General features: G+C 41.2%; 1 protein-coding gene across 1 annotated transcript; it reads left to right on the top strand.

Annotated features, from left to right (window-relative positions):
* Positions 1-477: 477 nt before the first annotated feature.
* On the top strand, positions 478-26896 carry Ednrb (endothelin receptor type B). Its single transcript, XM_075949241.1, has 7 exons — positions 478-1328; positions 18661-18773; positions 18907-19111; positions 20557-20706; positions 21593-21726; positions 22494-22602; positions 24389-26896. The coding sequence occupies exons 1-7, from the start codon at positions 846-848 to the stop codon at positions 24521-24523; spliced, it is 1329 nt and encodes a 442-aa protein (XP_075805356.1). The 5' UTR covers positions 478-845; the 3' UTR covers positions 24524-26896.
* Positions 26897-27445: the final 549 nt, after the last annotated feature.

Here is a 27445-nt window from a genome sequence, read left to right as displayed (position 1 = left end):
GAGCTGTTGAGAAGTCACTGTCTTGCATTCTCTCAGCCTTTCCTCAGAACCAGAGCTGCCCACAGCTGAAGGAATCAGGCTGGGTGGCAGCTGAGATCCCACTGTGAGTCTCAACCCCTAGGACCAGGGGAAAGAGGTTCCCTGCTGGTGGCTCTAAGCCTGGGGCTTAGCTTTCGTGCGAGGTAACTAACCATTCATTTTTTATTGGTAAATTAAAATCTGTGAAACTGGACCTTGTTCTGAGGCTTCCCGCTTAGTTCAGTAGTTTGGGGACTTTAAAATAAGTAAAACTTAAACATAACAGCGATTCAAGCTGAGATTGGGTTGTAAAGCGACTGGGCGAAGTCACTTGGGAAACACCGAAGTTGGTGCCGGTATTCTCTGAGTTCCCGCTGAGTGCATTGACGCATGCCCTTGGCCGCTAGGTGCCTTCATTCCGGGTCCCCACACTTAGCTAAAACCGTAACGCTTCTTCCCGGCAAACACGAGTGCTCTTTCCCTAGGACACCCAACCTCCCCTGTCTGGAACACCCCCTGCCAGAATGCTCCGCCCCTCAGCCACTGGTCTCCGGCCGCAGGGCCGGGAGCTGGGGATTAAAACTCAGCTAGCTGGGTCAGGAAGGAGACTGAATGCGGGCGAGCTGGTGGCGCACGCCCAAATTCCCCATTGGCGCGCAAACTTAAGTTACTGTTAAGCGGGTAGTGGCGGCCAGGCTAGCGTGCGTGTTTGCGGAGGCGTGGCTGGGGTAGCTGACAAAAGTGCCTTGTCGTCTTTATTCCTCTGTTGGTCTCCAGACTGAAAACAGCGGAAAGGCTGCCGGACTCCCACTGAAGCAAGCAGTAACATGCAGCCGCCGGCAAACCAGCGCGGACGCGCCTTGGTGGCGCTGCTGCTGGCCTGTGGCTTGTTGGGGGTTTGGGGAGAGGAAAGAGGATTCCCACCTGCACAAGCCACACCGTCTCTCCTGGAGACTGAAGAGGTAATGACGCCACCCACTAAGACCTCCTGGACGAGAGGTTCCAACTCCAGTCTGACGCGTTCCTCAGCACCTGCGGAGGTGACCAAAGGAGGGAAGGTGAATGAAGTCTCGGCAAGATCCTTCCCTCCTCCATGCCTACAAACTGTTGAGATCAACAAGACTTTTAAATACATCAACACGATTGTATCCTGCCTCGTGTTCGTGCTGGGCATCATCGGGAACTCCACGCTGCTGAGAATCATCTACAAGAACAAGTGCATGCGAAATGGTCCCAATATCCTGATCGCCAGCCTGGCTCTGGGAGACCTGCTGCACATCATCATCGACATCCCCATCAGTGTCTACAAGGTAATGCACCTGATCTGCGGGGCTGCAAGCGGTGCGGGGGCGGGGGGGTAAGTAGAACAGCCTTTGGAGTTTGGAGGAGGGCTTCTGCTTCTCCTACCAGTGACCCTCGACCAGATTTTCTTCTCGGTTTTTCTCTTAGCCACTGACAAATGTAACTTTCTGAGCGGTGGTGGAAAGAACTGGGGTTCCCAACCCAGGCACACTGAATCAGGGATTCTGAAGTAGATGGTTGCAGTTAGATATTTTTTTAAAGAAAAAAAAATTTCTGTGTGACTATTACAAAATTAAAAGTTGAGAATCACAAACTGCAAAGTCAGTTTTTCTAGGTACAGCCTCCTAAAAGTATGCTCCTACAAACTGGGAGTTTATTGGGAAGGCAAATCTTCCCCCAAACAGTATTTACATCTTTAAACGCACAGATGATTAGTGACCAAGGTAATTTTAGAGAGCATTGTTTTGAGGACCCAGAAAGTAGGGGTCCAGTAAGGTTCTGGAATTCAGTGGCTTGGAAGAAAGGCAGAGACTGGTGACTAAGTAAAACACAGTTCCTTGCTGAAAGTAGCCTTGCGGGTTATTCACAGAATAAATGTCCAGGTCCAAGTGTTGCATTAAATGTGTTACTTCCTTCATCCATCCCAGCAACCCACACGTAGATGGCTATTGCCATTTTACCAGTGACTAATAGGATGCTCGAGGGCCCTCTGTGAAGCAGAAGCGGCAATCAGACTCCAGTATGTCAGCTTCCCAAATGCAAGCCTCCTGACATTATCTCTGCTTATTTCGTGAACAAGACAGAGGAGGGCTCTGTAATGAAGTCTATAAAATTCCCAGTAGTTAGCAGTGCTGTGATTTCCCACAGTTATCAGAAGAAATGAGCTCAGAAAGCAAGGCAGGATGTGGACATTGTCAGTGTTAACTCCAGGTGGTTTGGGAAGTCGGGACACACCCTAACGCCTGTGGCTCTCAGTTTCTTCTATTTCCCAAAATGGTTTCTAGTGCCACCAAAGGTGAATTTGTGCTGCTTACAGAAACAGATCAAATGAAAGAGGCAGAAATGTTCGGAGCTGTGCGAACGTGAACCCTGCTTCCCATCATTAGCAATAGAAAGTCACACATAAAAACAAGCCTAGTGTAAAGGAACGAGAGCACACTCTGAGGACCTCTCTGTAAGGAGAAGAGACAGTGCTAGGTTGGGGCAGGTCATGTAGAGCACCACAACCTAAGGGACAGGAGTGGTTATCACCAGGCAGCTCTCTGGGAATCCTCATCCCAGTAGCCATGTTTTAAGGGAATTCCAGACATTTCTGAGGCTTAGAGATGGAACATAGATTAGGATCCAGACCCTGCAGGGAAGTGCTACCAGAAATACAAGGAACTGCTAAGATCTGGGACAGCAAACGGTTTGACAAACTCTGAGGGTCAGGCTGGAAAGAGTCTAAGGTACAGTCACAACTCTGGTGGGATCAGAAGTGGCCCACTTCCTTCTTAGGGAGCGGCAAGTGAGGTCTTTCCACGGGGGCCGAGGGGAGCACTTCAGTGCAGCTCTTCAAAACTCAACTGAGAAGTTTTACAGTGGAAAGTGTGAGGGATTTAAAAATAGCCGAATCGGGGTTCCTCTCCAAAGAGGAGATTATAATCTCCCTTTTCTAGGTATGCACAGAAAGTTGGTGGGGGTTCTGTTTGGAGCAGCCTTGACAGACCTAAACATTTAACCAAGTTATAGACCTCCCTACATCAGCCGGCCATTGAATGGCTGTGTGGAAGGCGGGGCGGAGAACATTTTCCTCCCTTGTGTTGCGGCCAGACCAGATGTAAAAGGACCCTTCTGAGACCACCGTTCTTTCTGCCTGCTCAAATGGCTATGTTGATAAACCTGAGAACATCTGACTGAGCATGCGGGTTTCCTTTCAAGTCCCTCTAGTATTCCCCTGGGAAGTCACATCCTTTGCCCTAGAATGATTCCCAGTATGAAAGCTGTGCTTTTGTTCCTGAAACTAAGTGATGAGTCATTAGAAAACTAAATAGTTAGTCATCGAAATCTGTCTAAAACAAACCCATCATCACTGTGGGTCTAGAGCTATGAGTGTCAGCATGAACTCCTACAAATCCTGCGTTGTTGCCTTTGGTTTGGTTTCAGGCAAAAACAGTGGCCACTATTTATTGGGCACTATGCATTCATTTTAATTAAATTACTTAGATGATGTGAGACAGGATGTGTTGCTATCAACCCTGATTTAAGTCATTGAAAAGACAAAGAAGTAACTTGTCCATTATGCACTATTAGAAAGTGGTTACTCTGGACCTGAACACAGCTTATCTTGTCTTAGAACCCGTAACTTTCCCTAGCACACTATCAAGAATGCAAAAACCCAGCATGTCCTTCTCCAGCCTGAGCTTTCTACGGCCCTCAGCTTGATTGCATAGGTGGAATTGTGACACAGGACCACATTAAGTAGGCCACGTGGTAAACATTTTCAAAATTCATTTAAAACGTCAGAATTGAAGTCTGTGAGTCCTTTTCAGACGGTCTATAATATACGCTATTAGTGGATGCTGTTCTAAAGACTGTTTGCTAGAACATCTACGATGAGTTTAAAAAGTCATTTCAGTTCTCTAAATAATTATGGCAGCAGAGAACTTTTTGAAAATATGTATTTAGAATTTCAGAGCACTTGACATTTTCATTCCTAAAGAATAACTTTGGTGAGCTGTGACTGCTGTTTTAAATATTCTCCAAGGTGAGAGCTTTGAATTGCTAACTCTTTGACAGGTTGTTAAAATTGTCTTTGGAAATCCACTATATGCAATTTGGGGGGGATTCAGAGTCCCTCGATTCTTTTATTGATATGCTCTAGCAGCTCAGGAATGTCTTCTTGATCTGTTACATTCATCTGAAGGTCAGTAAACACAGAGTTCAATAATGCTGACAAACCACAGTATGTCACAACTCCTGTAGATCCTTGAAGTCATTCTTAGTGGGCAAGGTTTCGCATGAATTCTGGCAAGGAGCTGACAACCTTGGGAAATCTGCCTGCCCTGCCACATGCCCTGCCGTGCCCTGCCATGCTTCTTAACAGAGCAGGGTCCCTAGAAACTTTCAGCTGGAGCCATTCTGCCATGGTGTCCTTTATCAAGAGGACCCTGTGCTGAATGCCAGGGAAGAGTTTCAGGACCCTGAGCAAGCTGAGACTACTAAACACTTCAAACACTCATGTAAATTATGTGTGAAACAATAAGCCCTTTGAATCCTTCGCATTGGGATGCACGGGGCTGTGCTTACATTCCAGAACATAAAACAGCTGAAACACATGGAAAATGCAATCATCCACAGTGTATAGTTTGAAATGACACAAGGATATGATACCAATGTCACATGAATTTGTAGATAGCTCAGTAGACAGATAACACCTGGCCCTGGGCCTAGGGCATAGTAAGCAAATAATAAAAGCTATCAGAATGTTTGTGCTTGTGTATTAAAACAAGAAGGGAAGTTGATGTTTGGAGTGTCCTTTTTTTTTTATCTTTTGTCATTACAAACATGACTTTAAACATCACAAGTTCATACACCCAAGTTTGCACACATGTGTATGGGTAGCTACCTTAAAGGGTAAAATCCCTAAAACTGGGTTTGCTAAGTCAAAGAGTGTATGTACTTAAAATGTTGACAGATATTGTCACCTTGTGTTATTACTGTAGTGTTGGTTCTGATCACTAGTTTAAATAATATCTCCAGGCCTATAGGCATATGTTAGCATCTGTGATGACATGGTGTATATGGACACCTGAAGTGAGAGCTAGTGTTCAAACACCCAATGGAGGCTTAATCTCTCCTTATTCACAGCGGCTTAATATGTACTTCCTACTTACACTTAAATGATGGAGCATCTTCTACTTTGTTATATATAAGAACCTGCTGTCTGACTACTGTAGCAAAGCTACGTAGAAAGCAAGAGTTGACAGTACTTCTGCATACTATCACTGGTCGGCTGGTTCATGGTTTTGATTGGTGTGAATTAGCGATATTTTTTAAAAAATTGATAGCTTGCTGGGGATAAAATTTAAGTTCTTGAGCAAATAATGACCTTTTGAATTAATAAATGTTTTACTTAAAAAGTGTAATTTTTGTGCTGTTCTTATAAGAATAACTGAATATATATGATTCTCAAATAATAGCTTCCTTTTGTGTATGCAAGTTGAACTTTATGTAACCTGATCGTAACCTGAAAGGCTCATTGGCTTTCTTTATTAACTACTGTGATAAGGATCTAAATGCAGTCTGTGTGCACTGGTGAAAATTAACTTAGGAACGCACTGGAGTGCTGTGAGTTAGCCTTGCTGTTAAGACTGGTTACGCCACCGTAAGAGAGAGCGAGCTGTGGAGGCACAGTCCTAACAGGCGACATTTCTGATCTTTAACATTTAATCGGTTATGTTGGAACACACACAGCCTGTCAAAATGTAGGAGTCCTTCACCCTCAAATCAGTTTTGAATGAGGTGACCGTGGCAGGGGGTCAGGCTTTTTCTTATCATTATGATTTTGCTTGTGATACCATCAATTATCATTATGAACAAATTCACTTTTCTCACTACCCTACCTTGATTCTTTGTAGTTATAAACAATTTTGAGTAAAATTAATTGGAAAAGTAAACACTGAGGGACCAGTATCAGAGCTAACTTTTGAGCTGACCGTTTTCCTTCCAGTAAAGCTGAAATGTATGTAGACACAGCAAAAGAAGAGGGTTCCATGTCCCTGAGAGGAGAGTATGTCCTCCAAATTTTATAACAGTGCTCTTATTATCACTCAAGTAACTGAGGTATTTCAGTTATATCTTAGAGCTGTTTAAAGATACTGCAATGGCATAAACATTTTGTGTCAAAAATGAAATCAAGGTTATCTTTGAGATTCATTTATTTGAAGAAAAGAAAAAGAGGCCCAATTCTCTTTGGGAAAGAGCTAATATGTAGGAAAGCCATTGTCTCTGGGTGAGTTGAGTCTACTGGCAGCTCTCTGTGCGCTCCATGTCTTGGATCCAGCACTCAGAAACAGATGGATTCTGTGCACACGTGCTATCATGCAAAGGACATCAGATCAAGGGGCCTTTCCACTTAGAAAGCTTGGTCCGTTCTGTTTGAGGGTGTTGGCCAAACCAAATACCAGATCAATAGCAGATTCAAGTAACCCAGAAGTTCAAGGCGCCACATCCCCGTGTACTGCTTCACAAGTTGGTTGCAGACTCCTGTGACTAAATGCTTAGCAAACACTGGGCTCTCCACAGCGAGAGCTATGTTTGCCTTTGACCTGACACTTGGACCCCGTGAATCTAAGTCCCTAAAAAGACCAGGTAAAGCTTCTTTTGATACTGTAAAGCTAGTTACCAATCAAAGGCTTCACATCATTTTCTTTCCTTGTGAGTTGTTCAAAAATTGAAAATATTTTCATACTTGTACAAAATGATGACACGGCCAAGCTTTGTGTCAAGGCCAAGAAACTCTGTTGGTCATTTCATGAGGAAAACCATATAAGGTTATCCTTGTGTAGCTGATATGCTATAGCTGATTATTTTTAGAGAAACATGTCAAATGCTAATAAATGATTAAGTGATTTAGAGTGTGCTGACAGAGAAAGCCCGAGCTGAAATAAGATTTTAGCTGTAATTTATGATGTGAAACAGTCTCCTTCAGAACTTCACAAAGTCTTCAGGGAGTTGGCTATGTTCGGAGATGCGTCCCAGACTGGTGTCTGAATACACCTTGGCCCACACAAGTCTTCTGTATTCTTGGTGGTTTATATTACACTCTCACTCTTTCCCTGGGGACTCTCTAGTGAAAACATAGAACAAGAAAATGACCAAAGCACGGTGGAGAATGTGGGGAGGCGAATGGAGAGCAGGGACCATGCTCATTCTTGAGTCAAAAGTTTATCAGTCAAGTTGACCGAAGCATTTTCCCAAGCAAGTCTTCCGTGTTTGGTGCTCTTGCTCCCCCTCCCTGCCTCAGCTTCACTGTGGATTCCAGAAAGAAGACAAACTAACCTCAGAATGTTTACACTGTACACAGCCTCTTCCCCACACTGGGAGATTGTAAAGGGCTTTTAGGTTCTGTTGAATTCAGACATCTCAGAGAAGATTATCAGTGTCCCACAAGATATTCCCCAGCAGTGCTGGGCCTAACTGTGGTATGAAACGACCTACAATCTTTTGCCATGTTCGTTCTATCTCTGCTTCATTCTGAGTCCTGTGGCTATAAGAACCCCAATTCTCCAGTTCCTTTAGGCATTGTGGGGGATCTTCTTAGGAGGTCCAACTTAGATAAATTAACCCAATGGTTTTGTTATTTCTCTTAGCTGAATTTCTTAAAAATATATAATGTGTCAAGAAATCTTTTAAACACAAACTGTGGTTATGCTTTTCAGTGCAGATAATGGGACAGTGGTAATCTTTATTTTTCTTTTGTCATGCTAAGGACCAAATCCAATGTCTTACATAGACCAGGCGATCCATTTCTTTCCTGTCTATTAGAGATTTAGAAATAAATTTCATGTTGGTGGTAATAGTAGAATATATTTAAGTAAATTTGAATATCTCCTAAGAAACAGTTTCAGTATTACGTCTGATGTTTCTAGAGATTTGTTACAAGCACTTTATTTACCACCACAAAGCCAGCAGTCTATTTGGTCACGTGATATGTGAATAGATAAAACAGGTTCCCAGGGTCTCTGCACAGCTGCAGGAATCACTTAAGTGCTGCACCGAGGGGCACCAGTTGGTACAATATCTGGTCACATATTGCTAGCCCACATAGCCTAATGTTTAAGAGACTATTTCATTTTGCTCAATGCTAAGACCTTTTAATTTAGGCTTGTCCCTGAGGGCATGGGTATAGTATATATGTATTTTAAATGCTATGGACTTAACTAGAAAGTTAGTGTAACTTCTTTCAGTGTATAAATAAAAGCAGTTCAGACATGGAAGTCCCTGAATGAGACTGTCCAACCTTATTAAAACAGTGGTTCAAACATCTCCTCCCAAAATAAAACATCTGCTAAAGGAAACTGAGACAGAAGAAGAAGAGGAGGAGAAGGAGGAGGAGGGGGTGGAGGAGGAAGAGGAAGAGGAGGAGGGGGAGGAAGAGGAGAAAGAGGAGGAGGAAGAAGAGGAAGAAGAAAAAGATTTCCTTTCCCAAAGTTTCAAAATATAATGCCAGGCATTTCAAAGACATGTTCCCAGCCCTTGGAACAGACGCGACCGGATGTTTCTTCTACGGGTTGTTAACCCATCCTCTGAGAAATCATGTCTTTCCATGTGCACCAGAATCTCTGGTCCGAAGGAGAACACAGGATCTCCCTACGCAGGGAGAAGCAACAGAGTCTGCTTCATGTCAGTCACTTCCTTGACAGGTCTGCAGTGGGAGAACAGCTGGGGGAGAAGGATTACCTTTCACCTCTTCCTGTCAGCTGGGCAAGTCAGAGCTCAACAAGACCGCGGCTCTCCACCAAGCCTGGATCCCGGAGAGCCCAGCCCTAAGGCAAGAGAACCCAATCTGCGCAGTAGAAGACACAAAGGCAAACGCACCGTCCTCAGCGCTTTCCAAAGAGCGTATTGAAAGGATGAGGACGGAAGCACTATTGCAACGCTTAGCTTCAATTTCTGTCTCATGGTCAAAGGCAGTCATGTGTTCACTTGTTTTTGTTCAACAACCATTTAACGAGTGACCACCATGTGCCAGGCACAGTTCTGGGCACTCTAGATCTCATAGAACAGTCTACAGGAATTTTTACTCAGAGCTCAGCAGGCGTTCCTAGTTTGAAAACTGTGGGAAGGAAAGTGGTGTGTGTGGTTAATGAGGGGATGATGTGCATGAAGATTTGCTTTGGCATTTCCTGGTTTGGGGGGTTTGATTCCTTCTGGTATGGGCTGGGAATTAGCACATTCTCCCCGCCCCATTTAATTACCATAAGAATGTAATTTTTAATTAAAAGGAGAACTGAAAAATGTAAAGCTTGTTGAAGTGGTTTTGCATTTGATGAATAACCTTAGTGAGAGTGTTTGTTCCCTGCTCATGTGATCCTGTTAGAAAAATTTAACAGTTATGCAATATAAAAATAATATTGCGAGTTGATATTAAAATAACTTATGTGGGTTCTCATGCCTTTTGCTTTTTAAGCTTAGACAAGATTGTAAATTGAAGACTCAAAAGTGGTGATTATGGAGTAAACTTCTTACAATCAGCCTGGTGGTGTCTATTTTCCATTTACTGGTTTATTTGTTTGCTTCGATCACTTAGAGCAAATGTGCTGGGGAATCCGCATGCAAGCCTTAGCGGAAACAGGCCAGCACAAACATTTTGTCAAATAAACACCACTGTGCAGTGCTTGCAGGACACATCTCCAACAAAAGCCATTGGGTTTTATTTAACTAAGACGAAATGAAGTGGAAACCAGTGTCAGCTAAGGAGTTGTTGCTCACTGGCCCACCATGATGACCATTAGATGTTATAGATCCTAATTGATTTTTTTTAAAAGTAGCTGTAAGTTTAATTTCTATAGAAATGACACATTGACCCTCTTCTTTTTCTTTTGTGATGGGGATTGAACCCAGGACCTCACACCATGCTAGGTTGCGTTTTGAGATGGGGATTGAACCCAGGACCTCACACCATGCTAGGTTGCGTTTTGAGATGGGGTTTGAACCCAGCACCTCACACCATGCTAGATTGCATTTTGAGATGGGGATTGAACCCAGGACCTCACACCATTCTAAGCTTGCATTCCTTCTACTGAGTCTTCAGACCAAGACTGATTTTTTTCTTCAAATCACATTTGATTCATCTTCAACATCAGGTAAAAAATTTAAATTATGCAATTAAAGGGGTAAAACCCAGAGATAAAACCAAAAATAGGAACTAAGCAATTAATTAATTAAGCAATCGCTGCATTTAAAATGAAGTTGCTTCTTCTTTCTCTGGAGTGTATCAGTGCCCAATGATTGGTGAATGAGTGAAATTTCCACATATGATTAAAAATATCGAAACGTATTCACTCACAAGATTTCAAAAGCTCTGTCTTGGTTGAATGTAAATATCTGAAAAACTTCACTGGTTTTCCAAAAGGACTCAAGTGTCAAAAGAGTAGACGTCTCCGCAACTTCAACAAGCCCCAAAGACTGACTTCCGAAGATGCCCACTGGAGACCATGTGAATGACTGCTCTGAGCACCAACAGAGGACATGGACCCTCCCAGAGGGCAACTCACTTGGCTGGGTCTCCACAAAACCTTCTGACTTTACCTTTTTGGGTTAGATAGCTTTGAGGGTAATGTCTAAATAGCAAAGAAGGATCAAGCATGCCATTTTAAAAGTCTGTTTGGGGCTTTGTAGAGGAAGAGTCCTAGAGACCCTCTGAAGTTCTCTTCCTTACTATAGAATAACGGCAGCAGTACAGTGCACTCTTTTCTCTTCTTTGGCCTCTCAGAGCAACAGCTGCCAGTTTGGAATTGAAGAAAGTGTGAGATACTGAAGGCCGGTGAAAATTAATGCTCTCTTCTCTGCAGCCCCTTTCACTTCAAAACTGTAGACTGGAGAGTAGTAATCACTCAGTTATGATTAGGCTCCTAACTATCTCTCTGTTGAACTAGAACAGCACTGTTAGGGTTTCAAGTTTATGTTTGCCTGTCTTCTGTGATAGCATGGGTCAGAGGTTGTGTTGCAGGCCTCCCAGTGGTATGAAGAGCAATAGCCCAATGTCTCAGCTGAGCCAAAAATAATATCAAACTAAAAACAGATCCTAGACGCAGGGAAGAGCTCATTTCCATTGGTCAGGATGCCTCCCCCTTGTTGGCCTGAACACTCACACCTCTTGATTCTTTTTATGACTCTACCCATATACAAGGGGGCAGTATTAACGTTTTTGGAGACAGTTTGAGAAAGAAGGAAAAATTTTAAAACACCCAAATGTTCGACTATGATATGAAAGAAAATCATTAGAATAAACAGATGAGTGGATAGAAAAGTGATAGATAGTAGATAATGATACTGATGATAGATGATGATTATGAAGATAGATAGATAGATAGATAGATAGATAGATAGATAGATAGATAGATAGATAGATAGATAGAGATAGATAGATAGATAGATGATAGACAGACAGACAGATGGGAGATAGATGACAGATACAGATGATAATAGATAGATAGATAGATAGATAGATAGATAGATAGATAGATAGATAGATAGATAGACAGATAGAAAGACAGATGACATATATAGAATGGAAATTGACTAATGGTATTATGAAGCTGAGAAGTTTCACTGTCTGCCATCTACAAGCTGGAACAGGGTAGTCTGTCTCCATCTGAGCCCAACAGCCTGCCTTCCAAGGGACTCATGGATTTAATTGCTAGTTCAAGCTCCACAGAAAACAAGAGAAGTCTAAGCAGAGGATGCTCACTCACATTGCAGAAAGCAATCTACTTTATTAATCCAAAGATTCAAACGTTAATTTGGGGCCTGAGATATACCTCAGAGGTAGGTGCTTACCTCACATGAGCCAAGCCCTGAGTTTAATCCTGATAACAAACATACCATTTCACTCTAAACTAAGGTTGTGTTAGCCCCCAACATCCCACAACGCCTGTCAATCAAATAGGTATTTAAAGCTAACCATCATTACACGCTTAGGACACAGTCTTACACTGCAGATAGATATTTCACACACAGTTATGGAATTCCAAACAGTTTTATTTAATCTAAACCTGCTCTTTCTGTAAGGCCAGCTTTGTAAAGACTGTTAGGCCGATATCAGCATGGTTATAAGCAGCCTCTAGAGATACGCAGTTGGGTTCAGGTGTGGATCTGTTACGTAAAATGTTAACTAGAGCCAGACAGGGTTAGGATGAAGAAGAACAAATCATCCTACAGTGTTAAGACTTAGACAGTAAAGCCCATGTTCTTTTGTCCCATGGCAACGAGCAATTTTGAAGCAGCTCAGTTGAGAGACTCCAGTGTGGGTTTTCACCAGGGTGCACTCAAGAGACTGGATGACCCTGCGCTTTCAGGAATCGCTGACGAAGCATTTGCTGGCTCAGACACTTGTCACCACCTTGCTCCTTTGTTTTAGGAGACCTCAAAGCTTGCCATGTTGGCCTCTCAGAGAAGTGCTTGAGTGTTCTTATAACAAAGCAGCTGGCCTCCTCCGCGTCAAGTGAATCCAGAGAGAGTGGCAAGGTTATCATTTGTCTTTTAGCAGCTTTTCAGAAACATACATGCCTTGCTGATTGCCATATTGTATTCATTATGAAGAGTTTAGTAAGCCTAACCTCAACCAAGGGGAGGTAAATAAACATGATCTTTGGGAGGGAGCTGTACCATAAACTGTGTGGATATGTATGTAATTGTCATAGCAAGCTAATAAATGTCGAAGTGCCTCAGACTTCCCTTCTGTAAAATGGGAATTGCGGAGATAGGGTTCCTTGGGATTGTCATGAAGAATCAATAATACAATAAAAGTGAAGTGTCTCCTAAAGCACCTGGCACCTTGCTGGAAATGTGCAAACGTTAATTTCATTGCATTTTCCTGATTCATCTGTAGTCAAAGAGAATGATTAGACAAAGTATTATTGTCTGAATTATTTATAGAAGACAGAGCCTACCAGTGTCATTCTATCCATTTGAGTTCTCTTTATTCAAGGACAAGTAGCAATTTGTTTAGATCTGAGTTCACAGCTGGATCGGCGCTAAGGTGCCCAGAGTTTCCCATCTACGTGGCTTCACTATTCTCAAGATAAGTTCCATGAATACCCCAACTCTTAGCAATAAAAAATTAATTAAAATAGTAATAAAGAAGCTGAAATCATAGATAGTCTCAGTTCATTATCTGTTGAAGAAATTATTTTGAAGAGAAGTTTTAAGTGTCTATGACTACATTGCTTGTCCTCTTGTTGGTTGTTCATCAGATTGTGATGGGGTGAACCTGACTGGGGTGTGCTATATTGAAGGTTTAACCACTACATGTTTAAAATCCAAGTGGGCTGTGAGCAGAACATCCTAGTTTCTGCCCTGGCTTAAGGCTATAGGTCATTTTTCTTTTTAGGACTCGAGAACTTAGTCTCAGTTCTCAAACTGATAAGAACATGTCTTTGGGAACAACTGGTTGGAAGCAAACTCATGAATAGAATATAGGTCCTCATTTAAGATTTTTTTTAATAGGGCCAAAAATGACTGCCCAGTAGTTAAGAACACTGAGTGCTGTTATAGAGGACCTGAATTCAGTTTCTAGCACCTGCAATGGCTCATAACCACCTATACTCCAGCTCAAGCAAATCTGATGCCTTCCAATATGGAGATGTGCATAAAAACATACATGTGCATGCATGATTAATTTAAATAGCCAGTGATTGAGCTTTCCCTTTCTAGTGTCAGGTCTCTCTCTCTAGTGGGGTAGCTGGGTAATCTCTCCTGTGTTCATTAATATGGTTGCAACTGGATCCTGTTCCTAGGTGCCACTCTTACTTGATACAAAGTAGTATGGAACACCTTATTCCATGTCCAGTTGGCTTCTTGGAAGATTCTTGAAGTCATTCTTTTCACAGTATGGTTCATTTCACTGTCTTTCGGGCAGAGCATGTTCTCCTCGAAGTGTGTCATTTCCTGGTGACATTATGACTTTCCATACTTCCTGAGCTATCACAAAGCAACCCCTTTAGCCTTTACACAGAAACCACTAAGTAAAGATTGTAGGATTATAGGATAGTATAGTGGGCATGAGAGATGAGGAAGGGAAGTGGAGGGCAGGAAGAATTCAGAGAGACTTGAGCTACGAGAATGGGTGGAAGAGGGTCCTGATTAGAAAGGTCTAGACGCGGTCAATGTACAATCTATACATATATAGCTATATCAGTGTCAGCTCCATTACTCCGTACAATTAATATATAGCAAGACTACAAATTTAAAATAAATAAAATGGAAAAAAGAAGGAAAGGGAATTCTTTCCAATTCTGTCCTTGTTGATGGGGCTTTCATCTTGTTTTTCCACTCTTGTGGCTTCTTCAGTTTAGGACAGTCTTCAGTCCCTCCCATGGCTTCTTCTTTGCTTGAAGTGCACTTATTGTGACCCAGGGAAGGGTCATTTTTATTCATTCTCTTGGCTCTTGTCACAACCCTTTTCATTTCCCCTGTAACATTCTGAGTGAGTGCTGCCACATTTTCTGTGGCATTTCTTCAAATCCTCCGCCAGACCTCTGCTGCTGTAAGCGTTAAGAGAACTTCCACTCTGTGTGAGATGCAAGTTCTTAAGGTGCCTTTCACTTCTTGCCATTCTCTTGTTAGCTCAGGAGGCGTGGGCTGATCAAAGTCATATTATCTCTTATTTTTCTGGAACCACAAGATTGGAATTTCTGAACCACTGCTATGCCCACTGGCTGCACCTCATAAATTCTGAGGATCCTCCTAATAATTTTGTTTCTTCTTTTATACTTGATTTAATTTTTCTTCTGTTGAGGGTCTATCAATGGGCATTGTATAACTTTAAAGGCACAGCAATCTACCACTATTTACATCTCACTTGGATTCTGCCCTAGAAATCTCCAGCTGCGTGTGGTCCAACAGGAGTGTTGTGGATCATATATATATATATATATATATATATATATATATATGTGTGTGTGTGTGTGTGTGTGTGTGTGTGTGTGTGTGTATATGTATATATATTTGTGTGTGTATCAGTGTGTGTGTATATATATGTATATATGTATACATATATATATACACACACACACATACATATCCATTCTTCTGTCTTGCTTTCTCATGAGCAGATAGGGTTATTTCGATAATATAATGTTCGTGAAAACCTGAGTATCAGCCCAAAGGAGAGATAGTTAGGGCAGAGCAATTGCAGCACTATTTGGAAAACTTGTGGAGACAGAGCCCTGGTGAAATAGGTGAATTAGAACATAAGTTACTTTTTCATCTTTTTATTTTGCGTGAGGAGGATAGACTAGGGGTTGGTACCTACTGAAGCAAACCTATGCATTTGCACCTATCGGGTTCTTTCTGATAAAATAATGTAAAGGCATCTACAAAATGCACTTCTTATTTTCCTTTTACCTTGTAAAACAATTGTAGTAGCTAGGGGGCATGGAGAACACTGAGGGTCCTGCTTTCTAGCCATTTTCCTCCGGAGCATGAAGTATACCTCTGAGAGCAAACAATGTTGCAAAGAGAGGTCATTTTCTTTCCAACTGAAAGTTGCAATTTAGGACTAAACTGGGGTTGCTTAAGACATGGAGATAGACAAAACACACAACACAAAACAGCAATTCCTGCAGAAGAACAAAAGTGTAAGCCCAGCAGTTCCTCGGAGTTTCCCAAAGCAAGACTCCCTGGGTCAAATGGCCTTGATGGTACCTGTGTTCGAAACCTGAGAAACCAAATACAAATGGAAAAAAGGAGAGAACTCTCAAAGTGCTGAGGTAGCTCACACAAGTGGTTCAAATCAAAAGCGCACTGAGGCTTAGAAGTTTCACTGCTCGAAAGGGTTTTGTGCCAAAGGTACATTTTCCCATGGAGAAGAAAATCTTGAGAAATCTCCAGAATGAAGAGCACCCCTGACTTCCTCTGGTGTTTGACTTGGTGTGAATGTCCCAAGCAACCCACCATGATGACCGTACTCCTGACTGGTTCACTGTAGTTTCATACAAAGCCCAAGAGTTGGGTGCCTAATAGGCAGTACAAACTAAAAATGTAGAGAAATAGAAGCTCGGGGAAGTTCGATCAGGAAAGTAACAACTGGGAAGGGTGAGGACAAGACCTCAAATCCCCTCCAGCCATGACTGTGGGTTATATAAGATGAGAGATCACAGGGATAAAATGAGTTTTATCACAAGTTTTACTGGAATCAAGATTTCCAGAATTCTCAACACCAACGAATATCTGGTATACCATTCAGCACTGTACAGTTCTGAAAACTAAGCTTGTAAATCACATGTGACATGTTTAGTTTATTTTTTGGTTTTATATATCTCATACACACATATGCATATATATATATATGTGTGTGTGTGTGTGTGTGTGTGTGTGTGTCTATATAAGGAAAATGGTACATATATTATTTTATCTATTAATTTCACTCACAACCACTTTGGTACAAGTCCTTCTTTTCTTGACCACATTCTGAGCAGCAAGTTAACTTTTAAAAATTAACCAAAAAAATTAAAAATAAAAATAATATTGCATCAGTTTCCTGTTTAGAGCATTGCAAGTGGATACCATTGATCAAGCATTGAAATGCTTATACCTTCAGCTGCTGTTCCTTTGGCTAGTCACCCACTTCCAATTTTGAAGGCTTCCTGCTCTCCTAGTTTCCTGGGCTTGTTTTGAACACAGGACCTTTTGTCTTCCTAGCATGCTCGGGGATGGTTTCCTTATTACTTTAGCCAACTCTACACTTACCTGTTATCTCTTCAGAGAGATCTTACTGAGAAGCTTATCAAGAAAATACCTCACATCCTGTCACCTCTCATGATTGGGCTACTTCTGTTGAACATCATATCAAGTACTGATGTATTTTTATCTCCCTCATTATATGTAAGCTCTAGAACCAGTAGTTTGCCCTGTACTTAGAATAATATTTGTAGTGAATACTCAGTAAACATTGGTTAAATTAATTAACTAATCATGAGTCGATTAACTAATACAGAAGCTGTATTACATGTTGTAGAATCTATTTAGTTAATAGACATATAATATTGTCTTTTAAAATGTTAATTAACTGAAACCTTTTATTCATTATGCAATTTCATATAAAAATTGCAATTTCTGCCTTCTTTAGAAAAATTAAGGAAGTTTTCTATTCGAGGTTCCTTAACAGATAGCACATGATGCTTGTCAGACAGAGACGAACCCAGACCCCACCACTCCCACGACCTCCCTGACACCAATGACTGACTTGCATTAGCTCACCCTTTACTGTGAATGTGCCTGTCCCCGTACGTTTCCAACCCCCTACATAAAGTACGTATGTAGAAAGTCTCCCAACTTTCGTTCCATGTGTCTGTGTAACTTTTTCAAAACCAGTTTAGAAATCAAACCTGTCTTGGGTTCATTCTTCCCATCTCAGTCTTAATGAGACACACACTGTAACCTGTGGTGCCCGTGCAGGTTACAGAACAATCAGCCCAGCCTGGCAAGCTCGTCAGAGTATCACAATCAGTAAAAGGGCAGAAATAGCCAATGGTGTTTCAGAACAGATCTCACTTTTGTAAAGTTATTTTTAAAAAAATAGCTTTTAAAACCATTAGATTATAAATATTTTTCTTTATTTTCAAAATATCATGATTAGATCCAGATGTCTACCTTAAGAGATTCATTTACCATGGGCACCCGGTGTCTAAGAAGGAAAACGGCTATGTTTAATAGTAGATGTTGAAGCCCAATAAAGGGAAATACACACATATATATGGAAAGAGAAAAAACCACAACCTTTTGCTCAGTATCTATGTGTTTTAGCAGCATGAATATTTGCCAAGCTCCTGCAGTGTGTCAGACACTATTGGAAGCAATTGAGGAACTCATACTGTCTCACACTCCAGAGAGTCAGACAGCAAAGCTAAACAAGTAATAAAATATTTTTTTTTTTTATTTACAGTAAGAGGAAGAGCCGTAATAAAAGGAAACCGGGAGGAGGGTGAAAGAGGAGGTCTGGTCAGTAGCTAGAGTAGCAGTGTGATCTAGGTAGGTCCTATGGGGAGAGGAGATCTGAGCGAGACCTGAAGGAGGTGAGAGAAGGCACGCCTCTCTGTTGTGAGAAGACGGTGGGATAGAGAATGGCATAGACCAAATACCCTGCAGTGGGCAGACACCTAGTGTGTTCAAGGAGCCATGTGGCTCCTCTGGCTAAGTTAGCCAAGAAAACTGACTACTGATAAGAAGGAGACCGACTTTGAGTATCTCCAGAGTGCTGCCTGCTAGGGAAGTCCAGTCTTCACACAAAACCATTTTCCTTTTTGTTTAGTAAACATATTTTAACATGGTCCTGACCTAAGGTTGGAGGCTTTATGAAATATGCAGGTTCTATTTTCTAAAGGAATATTAGGCAACTGGGGTCATGGGTCTAGCTGATGAGACCCTGACAAAACCACCGTCCACACACAATGACCTCACAAACTGGCTGCGCGTGTGTTATCCTGAACATAGTCTCCTGTTTTACATGTGGTCACCGGTGCTTTTCAAAGGGTAGTCCTTTGTTCTGCCTGTTAGTCACCTGCACCGAGGGATGAGTTCAGATGCAGCCTCGCGAAAGCCGCGCTAACAGAACTTCATGTCTCCTCTACGCAGCTGCTGGTGGTAGATTGGCCATTTGGATCGGAGATGTGTAAGCTCGTGCCCTTCATACAGAAGGCTTCTGTGGGGATCACCGTGCTAAGTCTATGCGCTCTGAGTATTGACAGGTAAGAGTCCGTTCTTAGGCCAAGGAGATCCTACACACCGTATAACTGCTATATTACGGAGGGGGTAAGCTGCGCAGTTCAATAAAATCAAGCTCTCCACCTGCTTAAAATATAACTCTGTTTACATCTTCAGATATCGAGCTGTTGCTTCTTGGAGTCGAATTAAAGAAACTGGAGTTCCAAAATGGACAGCAGTAGAAATTGTTTTAATTTGGGTTGTCTCTGTGGTTCTGGCTGTCCCTGAAGCCATAGGTTTTGATGTGATTAAGACAGACTACAGAGAAAAGCCTCTAAGGGTCTGCCTGCTTCTTCCGGTTCAGAAAACAGCCTTCATGCAGGTAAGTGTACTTTGCTTTTGCTTCCTGCACTTTCCTTATAAATATTTAACTATTTCCCCTAGTTCCCCACCTTGGTAAGCTATTGATTTATGCCTACCTTTGGCATAAATTAAGAGTTTGGATCCCAAGACTGTGAGGTTAAGCATTACTAGTGACCCCACTGCAAGAATCAGGGTAATTACCTCTCCAGGAATACCCTAGGTAGCAGGGATCCAGATAGATCAGATTCCTACAAGAATGGCTGTGGCTTTATAACATTTGTAACTAAAGTCCCAGGAAGATAGACACTGTTGTATAACCTACAGAAGACAACCCAACATTGTCAGAGAAACAGATGGTTTAAGCTATGTTTAAATAGAAGATACCTGATAGTATGGATTTAGAATACCAACCAGCCCCTTCATACCTACATTGTTAATATGTATATTGATTTATAATTGCATATAAAATATATATTATATAATTAATAAATATATGTATAATTTTGGCTATCTGTTAAAGAACTTTTGATCAGAAAATAGGGAAAGAAAGGGGATATTAGTCTCTAAAAGACAGATCCTAAGTACAAGAGATTTGTCAGTGGGGCAGTGCTGGTGCATACCTTTAATCTGAGCACTCAAAAGGCAGAGATAGGCAGATCTCTGTGAGTTCGAGGCCAGTGTGGAAATTCCAGGACAGGCTCCAAAGCTACAGAGAAACCCAGTCTTGGAGAAAAAAAAAAGGTTTTTCAACAGAAAATGGTTAGTACAAAAGGGGTTGAACCAATTTTTTTTTATTTTACATGGACAAAGCTTATAAACTTTATGAACTATGCATTCAGTAATAAGTAAAAGAACAAAGGCAAATGCAGAAGTAAAATGGAAAATGAGGTTGTTGTTTACTAAAAGTGGAGCACAACATCGGGACACAAAATCCTTTCTAGCGTGGATATAGCTGCATTGATAATGTTTTGAAAAAGTAGCAGCAGAAAGGAACACAGGAAAGATAAAACACACAAGCATTTTCTAAATTGGCATTACATGTATATGCCACAGATCTAAGTGGCTAGGGCAGATCTGTTCACACCCGTTTCTCACTCTAAACATGCTTAGTAGCAAGGGAAAGCATCTCCCAAGCACTGTGATGGGTTTACATACTTAACACCAATAGTACTTAAAATTTGAGGTATTTGGTCATCCATTGTTTTATCTTCACATAGGAATTATGATTAAATCTCACTATACTGTCCCAAAGAATTGAAATATATCCTGTAATGTCATTTTACTTAGTGCAGGGCTTTAGCTATGTGTTTAATAGATATAGCTTAAGAAATGTATGAAAGATGTGTTACAAAAATCATCCTACTTTTATGAACTTATGTTGTTTTTAGTTGACATTTGATATATAAGGTTTTTATTTTTTTAAAAAAGAAGATGTTAATCATAAAAATTCTCTCTTCCCTATAGTTTTACAAGACAGCCAAAGACTGGTGGCTGTTCAGTTTCTACTTCTGCTTGCCACTAGCCATTACAGCGATCTTTTATACCTTGATGACCTGTGAAATGCTGAGAAAGAAGAGTGGCGTGCAGATCGCTTTAAATGACCTCTTAAAGCAGGTAAGAGAATACAAGGACCTGGTGAGCCGTGGCCGTGATGATTGTGGCATCCTCACAGAGGTGAGGATGGTGATTAACTAAATCAGACACTGGAGCACTTTCACTTTCTTCCTTCATTTTGCTATTTTTATAATAAAAAGGCATTTTGTATTAATTATTCAGAGACTAAAAGTCTATTACCTAAAAGGATTTAGGGACAACCATTACCTTTTGCTGTTGTTTTGTTTTAAGACAGAAGGTCAGGTAGCCCAGGCTAGCCTTGAATTCAAGGATGTCCTGCAACATCAAATCCTTCTGCTTCTGCCTCCCAAATGATGGGATTACAGACCTGCACTACCTTGTCCAGTCTGAAACATACACACATTCACACACACACATATACACACACACACATGCACACACTCACACACACACTCACAGACATACACACACACCTCTCACACACACACTCACACACATACTCATACATACATATATAGCATGTTTGTACAATATATAATTTTAGACTTATTTTGTGTTGGATGAATGTTTTGCCTACACCCATCTGCACCCCAGGCCTGGTACCCATAGAGCTCACAAGGGGCATCAAATCCTCTTGGACTGAGGTGATTGATGGTTGAGCGCCACTATGTGAGTTCTGCAAATTGAACCTATGCCCTTTGAAAAGCAACTAGTGCTCTGAGCTGCTGAACCATCTGTCCATCCACCCCAAACCCTTACTTTTTAAAGATGAATCCCTAACAACTTTAATTCTCATTCACGCTGTCTAATTGGATGCTCACTGACCTGAGTCTTTGGTTTGGTAAATACTGTGAGATATCCTGTCTGGGGAGAGTATGTGCTGTGAATACCAATGGCTTTATAAGGGCTTGTGGTCCTGTTTCAGAGACGAGAAGTGGCCAAGACAGTCTTCTGCCTGGTTCTCGTGTTTGCCCTCTGCTGGCTTCCCCTTCACCTCAGCAGGATTCTGAAGTTCACTCTTTATGACGAGAATGATCCACACCGATGTGAACTTCTGAGGTAAGAAAGATAGAATACAATGGAACGGGACACATGTGCCATAAAAAGTGGTGACTCTTGGGGGGAAGGGAGGCCAACAAGCATGAGACAGAGGGGAGGGGAGGGTGCTGAGGAAGAGGGGTGAATAGGAGTCACGTGTGAGGACATGTGTGATCACTCTATGATGGAGCTCACTGATCCGAATGTTAGCTTAAATTTTAAGAGAAGAAAAAAGCTGAAATAAGTATGTAATTTCCACTCAGATGTCTCCCCATCAGTCCTCCGAACAAGCAGAAAGAATATGATTTTCGTATCTTTAGAGACCATTAAGACTCACAATTTTACCTTCACCCCTGTTTTAGATGGATGAGTAAAAGGGATGCAAGAAAACTGTGGGCTATAGGCACAGGGTTGTCAAATGATGAGTGAATGGCAAGACAAAAAGTATCAGCTCTATCTATACACCTCTGTATCAGATCTTCATGATGCCTGCAAACCCTCGCTTTTCCGAAAGTCTCATCTCTTCCAAATGAGAACTGTATTTCCAAAAGGAGAACTGGATATGGAAGTAAAGGTAGGAGAGGGCAGTGTAGATGACAGAGAGTGAACGAGAGAGAGAAAGGCAGGCAGAGAAGCGAAGACAGCGACCTGCACTAGCGAAGTAGTGGTGAAACTCAAACCATTGGGTATGGGGGATTTTGGTTTTCTTCATGAAAACACAAAGGTGTACATTAAATATATACTTGAGGAAACATAATTTATAGAGACACATTTTGGGCTTCTTGCAGCTTTTTGTTGGTTTTGGACTACATTGCTATCAACATGGCTTCTTTGAATTCCTGCATCAATCCAATCGCTCTGTATTTGGTGAGCAAAAGATTCAAAAACTGCTTTAAGGTAAGAGAACAATCTAAAATAAAGTGTTTCCTGTGGTCTGGCATCAAATATAGGCTTTCAGAACCACTAATATTTCTATCTAGAGAAGATTGGCAAATTGCTAATTTCCCTGTGTTGCACGATATAGGACATTTTTAAATATCACTTTTGTATAAAAAGCACTATAGTAAATATTTGCTTGCAAATCCTTATCAGTAATCACCCATGCTTTAGCCACTCAGCAATACTGTTGGAATTGCTCCTATTGACAGAATCACATGCACTGATAATGTGTGTCATGCAGGGAAGTAAGATTGGAACATAGCTGAATGCATTGTCCCTCTGATTTTGGTAGACGTTTTATTATTGTTCGACTACTATGTCTGTTATAAACAAGTTAATTGTCTTTTCTTATGGGCTATGGAAATAAAGTCAAGGGCTAGAAGATGCCTCAGCAAGTGAGAGTGTTTGCTCTGCAGGAGGGTCCAAGTTTAAGTCTGCAGAACACGTGTGAAAAGTCAAGCATGCTGTTCTGGGCACAGTGGCAGATGCCTTTAATCCCAGCAATTGGAAGGCAGAGGCAGGCAGGTCTCTGTGACTTCAAGGCCAACCTGATTTATGTAACAATGCCCCGAGAGAGAGAGAGAGAGAGAGAGAGAGAGAGAGAGAGAGAGAGAGATCAGATGTAGCTGCTCACATGCCTATAGCTCTAGTACTAGAGAGGAATGGAACAAGAGGATGGCTGGATGGGGCTCTGAAAATACTAGCCTAGTTCAGTAGGAGATCATGTCTTAAAAGAACATGGTGGAGGGGGACAGGTTAGGACACTCAGTGGCTTTCTTTGGCACACACATCACAGCCCCCACCCCCCACAGACACACACATGAACAGCAACTATAAAAAGATTAAAAGCATTTCTACTTTTCTACCTTCTGTAGATAGCGGCGATATGTTGCTCCATGTAGAATGTAATTATATCTCACTCAGATGTTGGCAATATGGCACCTATCCATCCATTAATTCTCTCAATAATACAACACCGAGTAAAATATGCTTCTCCTCACATGAGAATGAGCTATTGTCTTTGGTATTTCGTTATTTGAAAACCAAAATTCATTTCATTGTAAACACTAAAAAAGTTAAAAATTTCTTTGTCCAATCACAACCCTGACATTAGGAGTAGAAGAGAACTTTTATCAAAATCAACTCCTTTCTTTACAGAGCAGAAAACCTGCTGTTTCTCTGAACATATAGTTTATCATAATACAAAAAGGATAGACTCATAGTCTATCATAAAATAAACAGAATGAACAATGTTTTAAAACTTTTAAAACTCCAGTGAAAAGTAGAAAAAAAATGAAATCAAGATGCTTGCACCCTTTATGAACGTATTGCATAATAATATTGAAAGGGCCATGGGATAACAGCATGTGTCTTAAAACAGCATGACAAAATTAAACTCAGGGACATGGAGAGGGGCCTGTGTCTGCATCAAGTGACAAAAATCACGTAACAGGGCATGTACACAAGTTACATAAATGTATAAGCCCAAGTAGAGCCTCTCACGCTCAGTTCATCAGGATTGCAAGTAGTAAATGATTTCACTCACAGAGTCATCTTGCTGACTTTAACTGCATCAATTTTAAGGGGGAAATGAGAGGGTGTGGGAAGAAAGGGACCAAGAACCCCACACTTGCAAGAAGAGTCAGAGCCCCGGGAGCGCGAAGAGTAGTCAGAGCCCCGGGAGCGCGAAGAGTAGCGACCCTGTGACGAGTAAACACGTGACCAGTTGTTCTGTTTTCTACAGTCCTGCCTGTGCTGCTGGTGCCAAACGTTTGAGGAAAAACAGTCCTTGGAGGAAAAGCAGTCCTGCTTGAAGTTCAAAGCTAATGAGCACGGATATGACAACTTCCGTTCCAGCAATAAATACAGCTCCTCTTGAAGGGAAGAGTATTCATTCGCTCAGTCTCACCATCCTTGTTTTGGACAGATATCATTAGAGAGAGAAAAAAAACAAAACAAAACAAAACCTTTGCCAAATCCAATGGAAAACTGTGTTTGCAGGAAGGCTTCCACAAATATAAGGGGGATTATTTTTAACAGCTGTAACTTTTAACACCTGGTGTTCCATGAGCTGTTCACAGCCTAGGAAAGCGATGAAATGGACAAGCACTTAGATTTTTAGCCAGCACTTCGACATGGCTCTTGAAAGCTCCCAGTGTATTCGAATGCCACTTACATTTAAAAACAAGCTCACTTAGGACCTCTGTTTATCATCCTGCCACATGAACCTGAGAAAAGGAAAGTGTGGCATCGGTTAAAAAAAAAAAGTTTCAAACATAGTTTCAACGACTCCATTTGAAACCTTTTTAAAACATCCATTAATAAATGTTTTGTGCATGATGTCAACACCATTTAAATTGTAATTGTATGGGAAATGCAAAATCAGTGTGCTTCATGTGTGCTTCAGGTCATTGCAAACACCTAAATGATCAGAAGGGGGTATAAGAAAGAGATGGAGCCTAGATGTTTCAGGATCATTGTATTCTTTACATTCCAATAAGAGCAATGTCACAGAGGAAAAAAATGGGGAAGCCAGAGCTGCTCTCACTGAGACTTCCGAACTTCCCCCTCACAGGCATGAAAGGAAAACGCCAAACAGAACACTACCTACAATTTTTCATGGTTCTTTCAAATATCTTTCTACAACCGAAGTTTGATTTCCATTTGATTAGTTTCATCACCTGTAAATACTTAGCTATAAGCACTCCATGTAGATGATTTAACAAAGGGCAGGTCCCAGCATTTGTATCTTTATGACAAAGGGATGCCAGGAACCCGGTAGGCGACAGAATGTGAATTGCCTGGTGCATCGTCCACATGGCAAAGAAGCAAGGCGCATCTCCAGCCGCGCTGTGGTTAACACGGTCCACAGCACGATATAGTTAAAATACCATGTCTTAAAGTCGTAGCAACTAGTTACTCTAACCAGCTCTCTTGGAGCTATTTTGCTAATTTTTATATTTTTTTTCTAGAAATAGCCAATAGAAAGGTGATCCGGACATGGTGCTTTTTCTAAAACTTAGAGGCGAAAGCACTTTGGGGGACTGCAAAACACTCCACACTGTGTGCATTCTTAATCGAAGTGTGGTAGGTTCACTTCGGATGAGCAGTGTGTGAAGAATGCCCAAGAGAACTCCGAGAGGAAACGAGGTGGGGTAGGAGGAAACCCGTGGGGAAAGGGTCCCATTCTTAGCCCAGCGTTCGTCACTGGCGCGTCAGAGGAGAGCAAAGGTCCTGGGTCGGCTTCAACAGAACACAACAGAGCGTTCTCAGAGTGACCAGGGAACAAATCGAGCCCAAGAGTTTTAACTTTGTCTTAAAATATAACAGAATTTCCTTTTTTCCCCCCTTTTAGTAACCCAGGCCACATGTTGAAAATGAGCTAAGAATGCAGTTTTCTGCCAAAATCCACTGTGACAATACAATAAACCCGAATCCGACAATGAGGTCAGAAAGAAAGGAAAATAATGACCTGGCATGCCACAGGGACTCTATTTAGGAGTCACCCCAGTTCTTGTTTACGGGTTCCTCCCCACCATTTTCTACTTTTCAATATAAAAAACACCCCAAATTTTCAATTTTCAATTAGTTATGAGTCTCCAGTACTTTCACAATATGAATGTATTTTTAATTCTTATTAAGTTTTAGATCGATTTTATTGCTATATAGTAAGTTCTTGCATCTTAATGTTCTCTTGTTTAACCCAAATGCTCTTTCCCTCTAAATATCAGACTCATGAGCAATAATCATCTTGGCAAATTATGAAATGGCATAAGAATATGATGCATACAGTATTTGTAAAAAGAAAAAGCATTCAGTGGATTTTTTATTCAAAAATATAATCTCTGCATAATTAAAAATCAAGATAAGAAAACACACCACCATCCAACTTTAAAGCCTATTTTCTAATATTCAAGCTGCCTAATATAGCAACACTTAAAAACAATGCTAACAAGGATGCTCTAGGTTAAAAGATTTGGAGGTGATTTTAATCTATTTTTGCCTCTTACTCGGATCATGTTGGTCTGTGTTCAAACACCTTCCAATATCAACAATGTACAACCGCCAAAGGAACACTGTTATTGTTGTTTTTTTTTAATCAAAACTTGGGTTTGTTGTGTCTAACATACAATTGTAATATAGCCATGTAAAATAATTGTGCTTTGTTCTGCCATGGTCACTTAAAGTGGCAGCTCATGTAGTTGCTTACTTTTTGTTTTGTGAACAAACCAATAAATATTCAAATCACAAAGAGCAGCTTTATCTTTTACCTTGTGGGCATCCATCAATTCATACTACCTAAAGGGTTAAAGCGGGGGAAAGATGCTGTAAGTGAACATTATCTATGTTAAATATATCATTATCAAGGAATGAAAGTTCAATTAAATTGCCACGATTCTGAAGTTTGCCATGCTTCGTTGTCCATGTATAGTCATTTTCCACAACCGATTAACTTCTTGACAATCACTGGAAATCTTTGCCTCTCTATCTGCATAGCTTCCTTTGGAGGCTTCTCATCGTTGAGTCTCACTGTGCTACACGAAGGATGAAATGAGATTTGGGCATCGCTCATTGCATTTCTCAAGCAGCCTTTTCGTGTTGACTAGGAGCATGGTAGAATAGACGTTATTACAGGCTGGGTGCCCTCAGCAGAAAATCTGAAGTCTGAAATACTCCAAAATCCCAAACTTTTTGAAAGTGGAAAATTCCACCTTTGATCTCCTGCTATGTAATACAGTCTCTGTGCAAATAAAACTAAAAATATTAAATAAAATGAGCGAAATGCAAAACAGATCATTGC

This window comes from Microtus pennsylvanicus, chromosome 15, assembly GCF_037038515.1.
Source record: "Microtus pennsylvanicus isolate mMicPen1 chromosome 15, mMicPen1.hap1, whole genome shotgun sequence".
In the NCBI taxonomy this organism is placed as follows: domain Eukaryota; kingdom Metazoa; phylum Chordata; class Mammalia; order Rodentia; family Cricetidae; genus Microtus; species Microtus pennsylvanicus.
The sequence above is the reverse complement of the archived record's forward strand: the minus strand, read 5'-3'. Positions and strand labels throughout refer to the sequence as shown.

Bases quoted from the DNA above. Each gene is read 5' to 3' on its own strand.
- Ednrb (XM_075949241.1), top strand. From the start codon at position 846: ATGCAGCCGCCGGCAAACCAGCGCGGACGCGCCTTGGTGGCGCTGCTG. The intron at 21,727-22,493 runs GTAAGAAAGATA...GGCTTCTTGCAG, and splicing joins CACCGATGTGAACTTCTGAG to CTTTTTGTTGGTTTTGGACT. The intron at 22,603-24,388 runs GTAAGAGAACAA...TGTTTTCTACAG, and splicing joins GATTCAAAAACTGCTTTAAG to TCCTGCCTGTGCTGCTGGTG.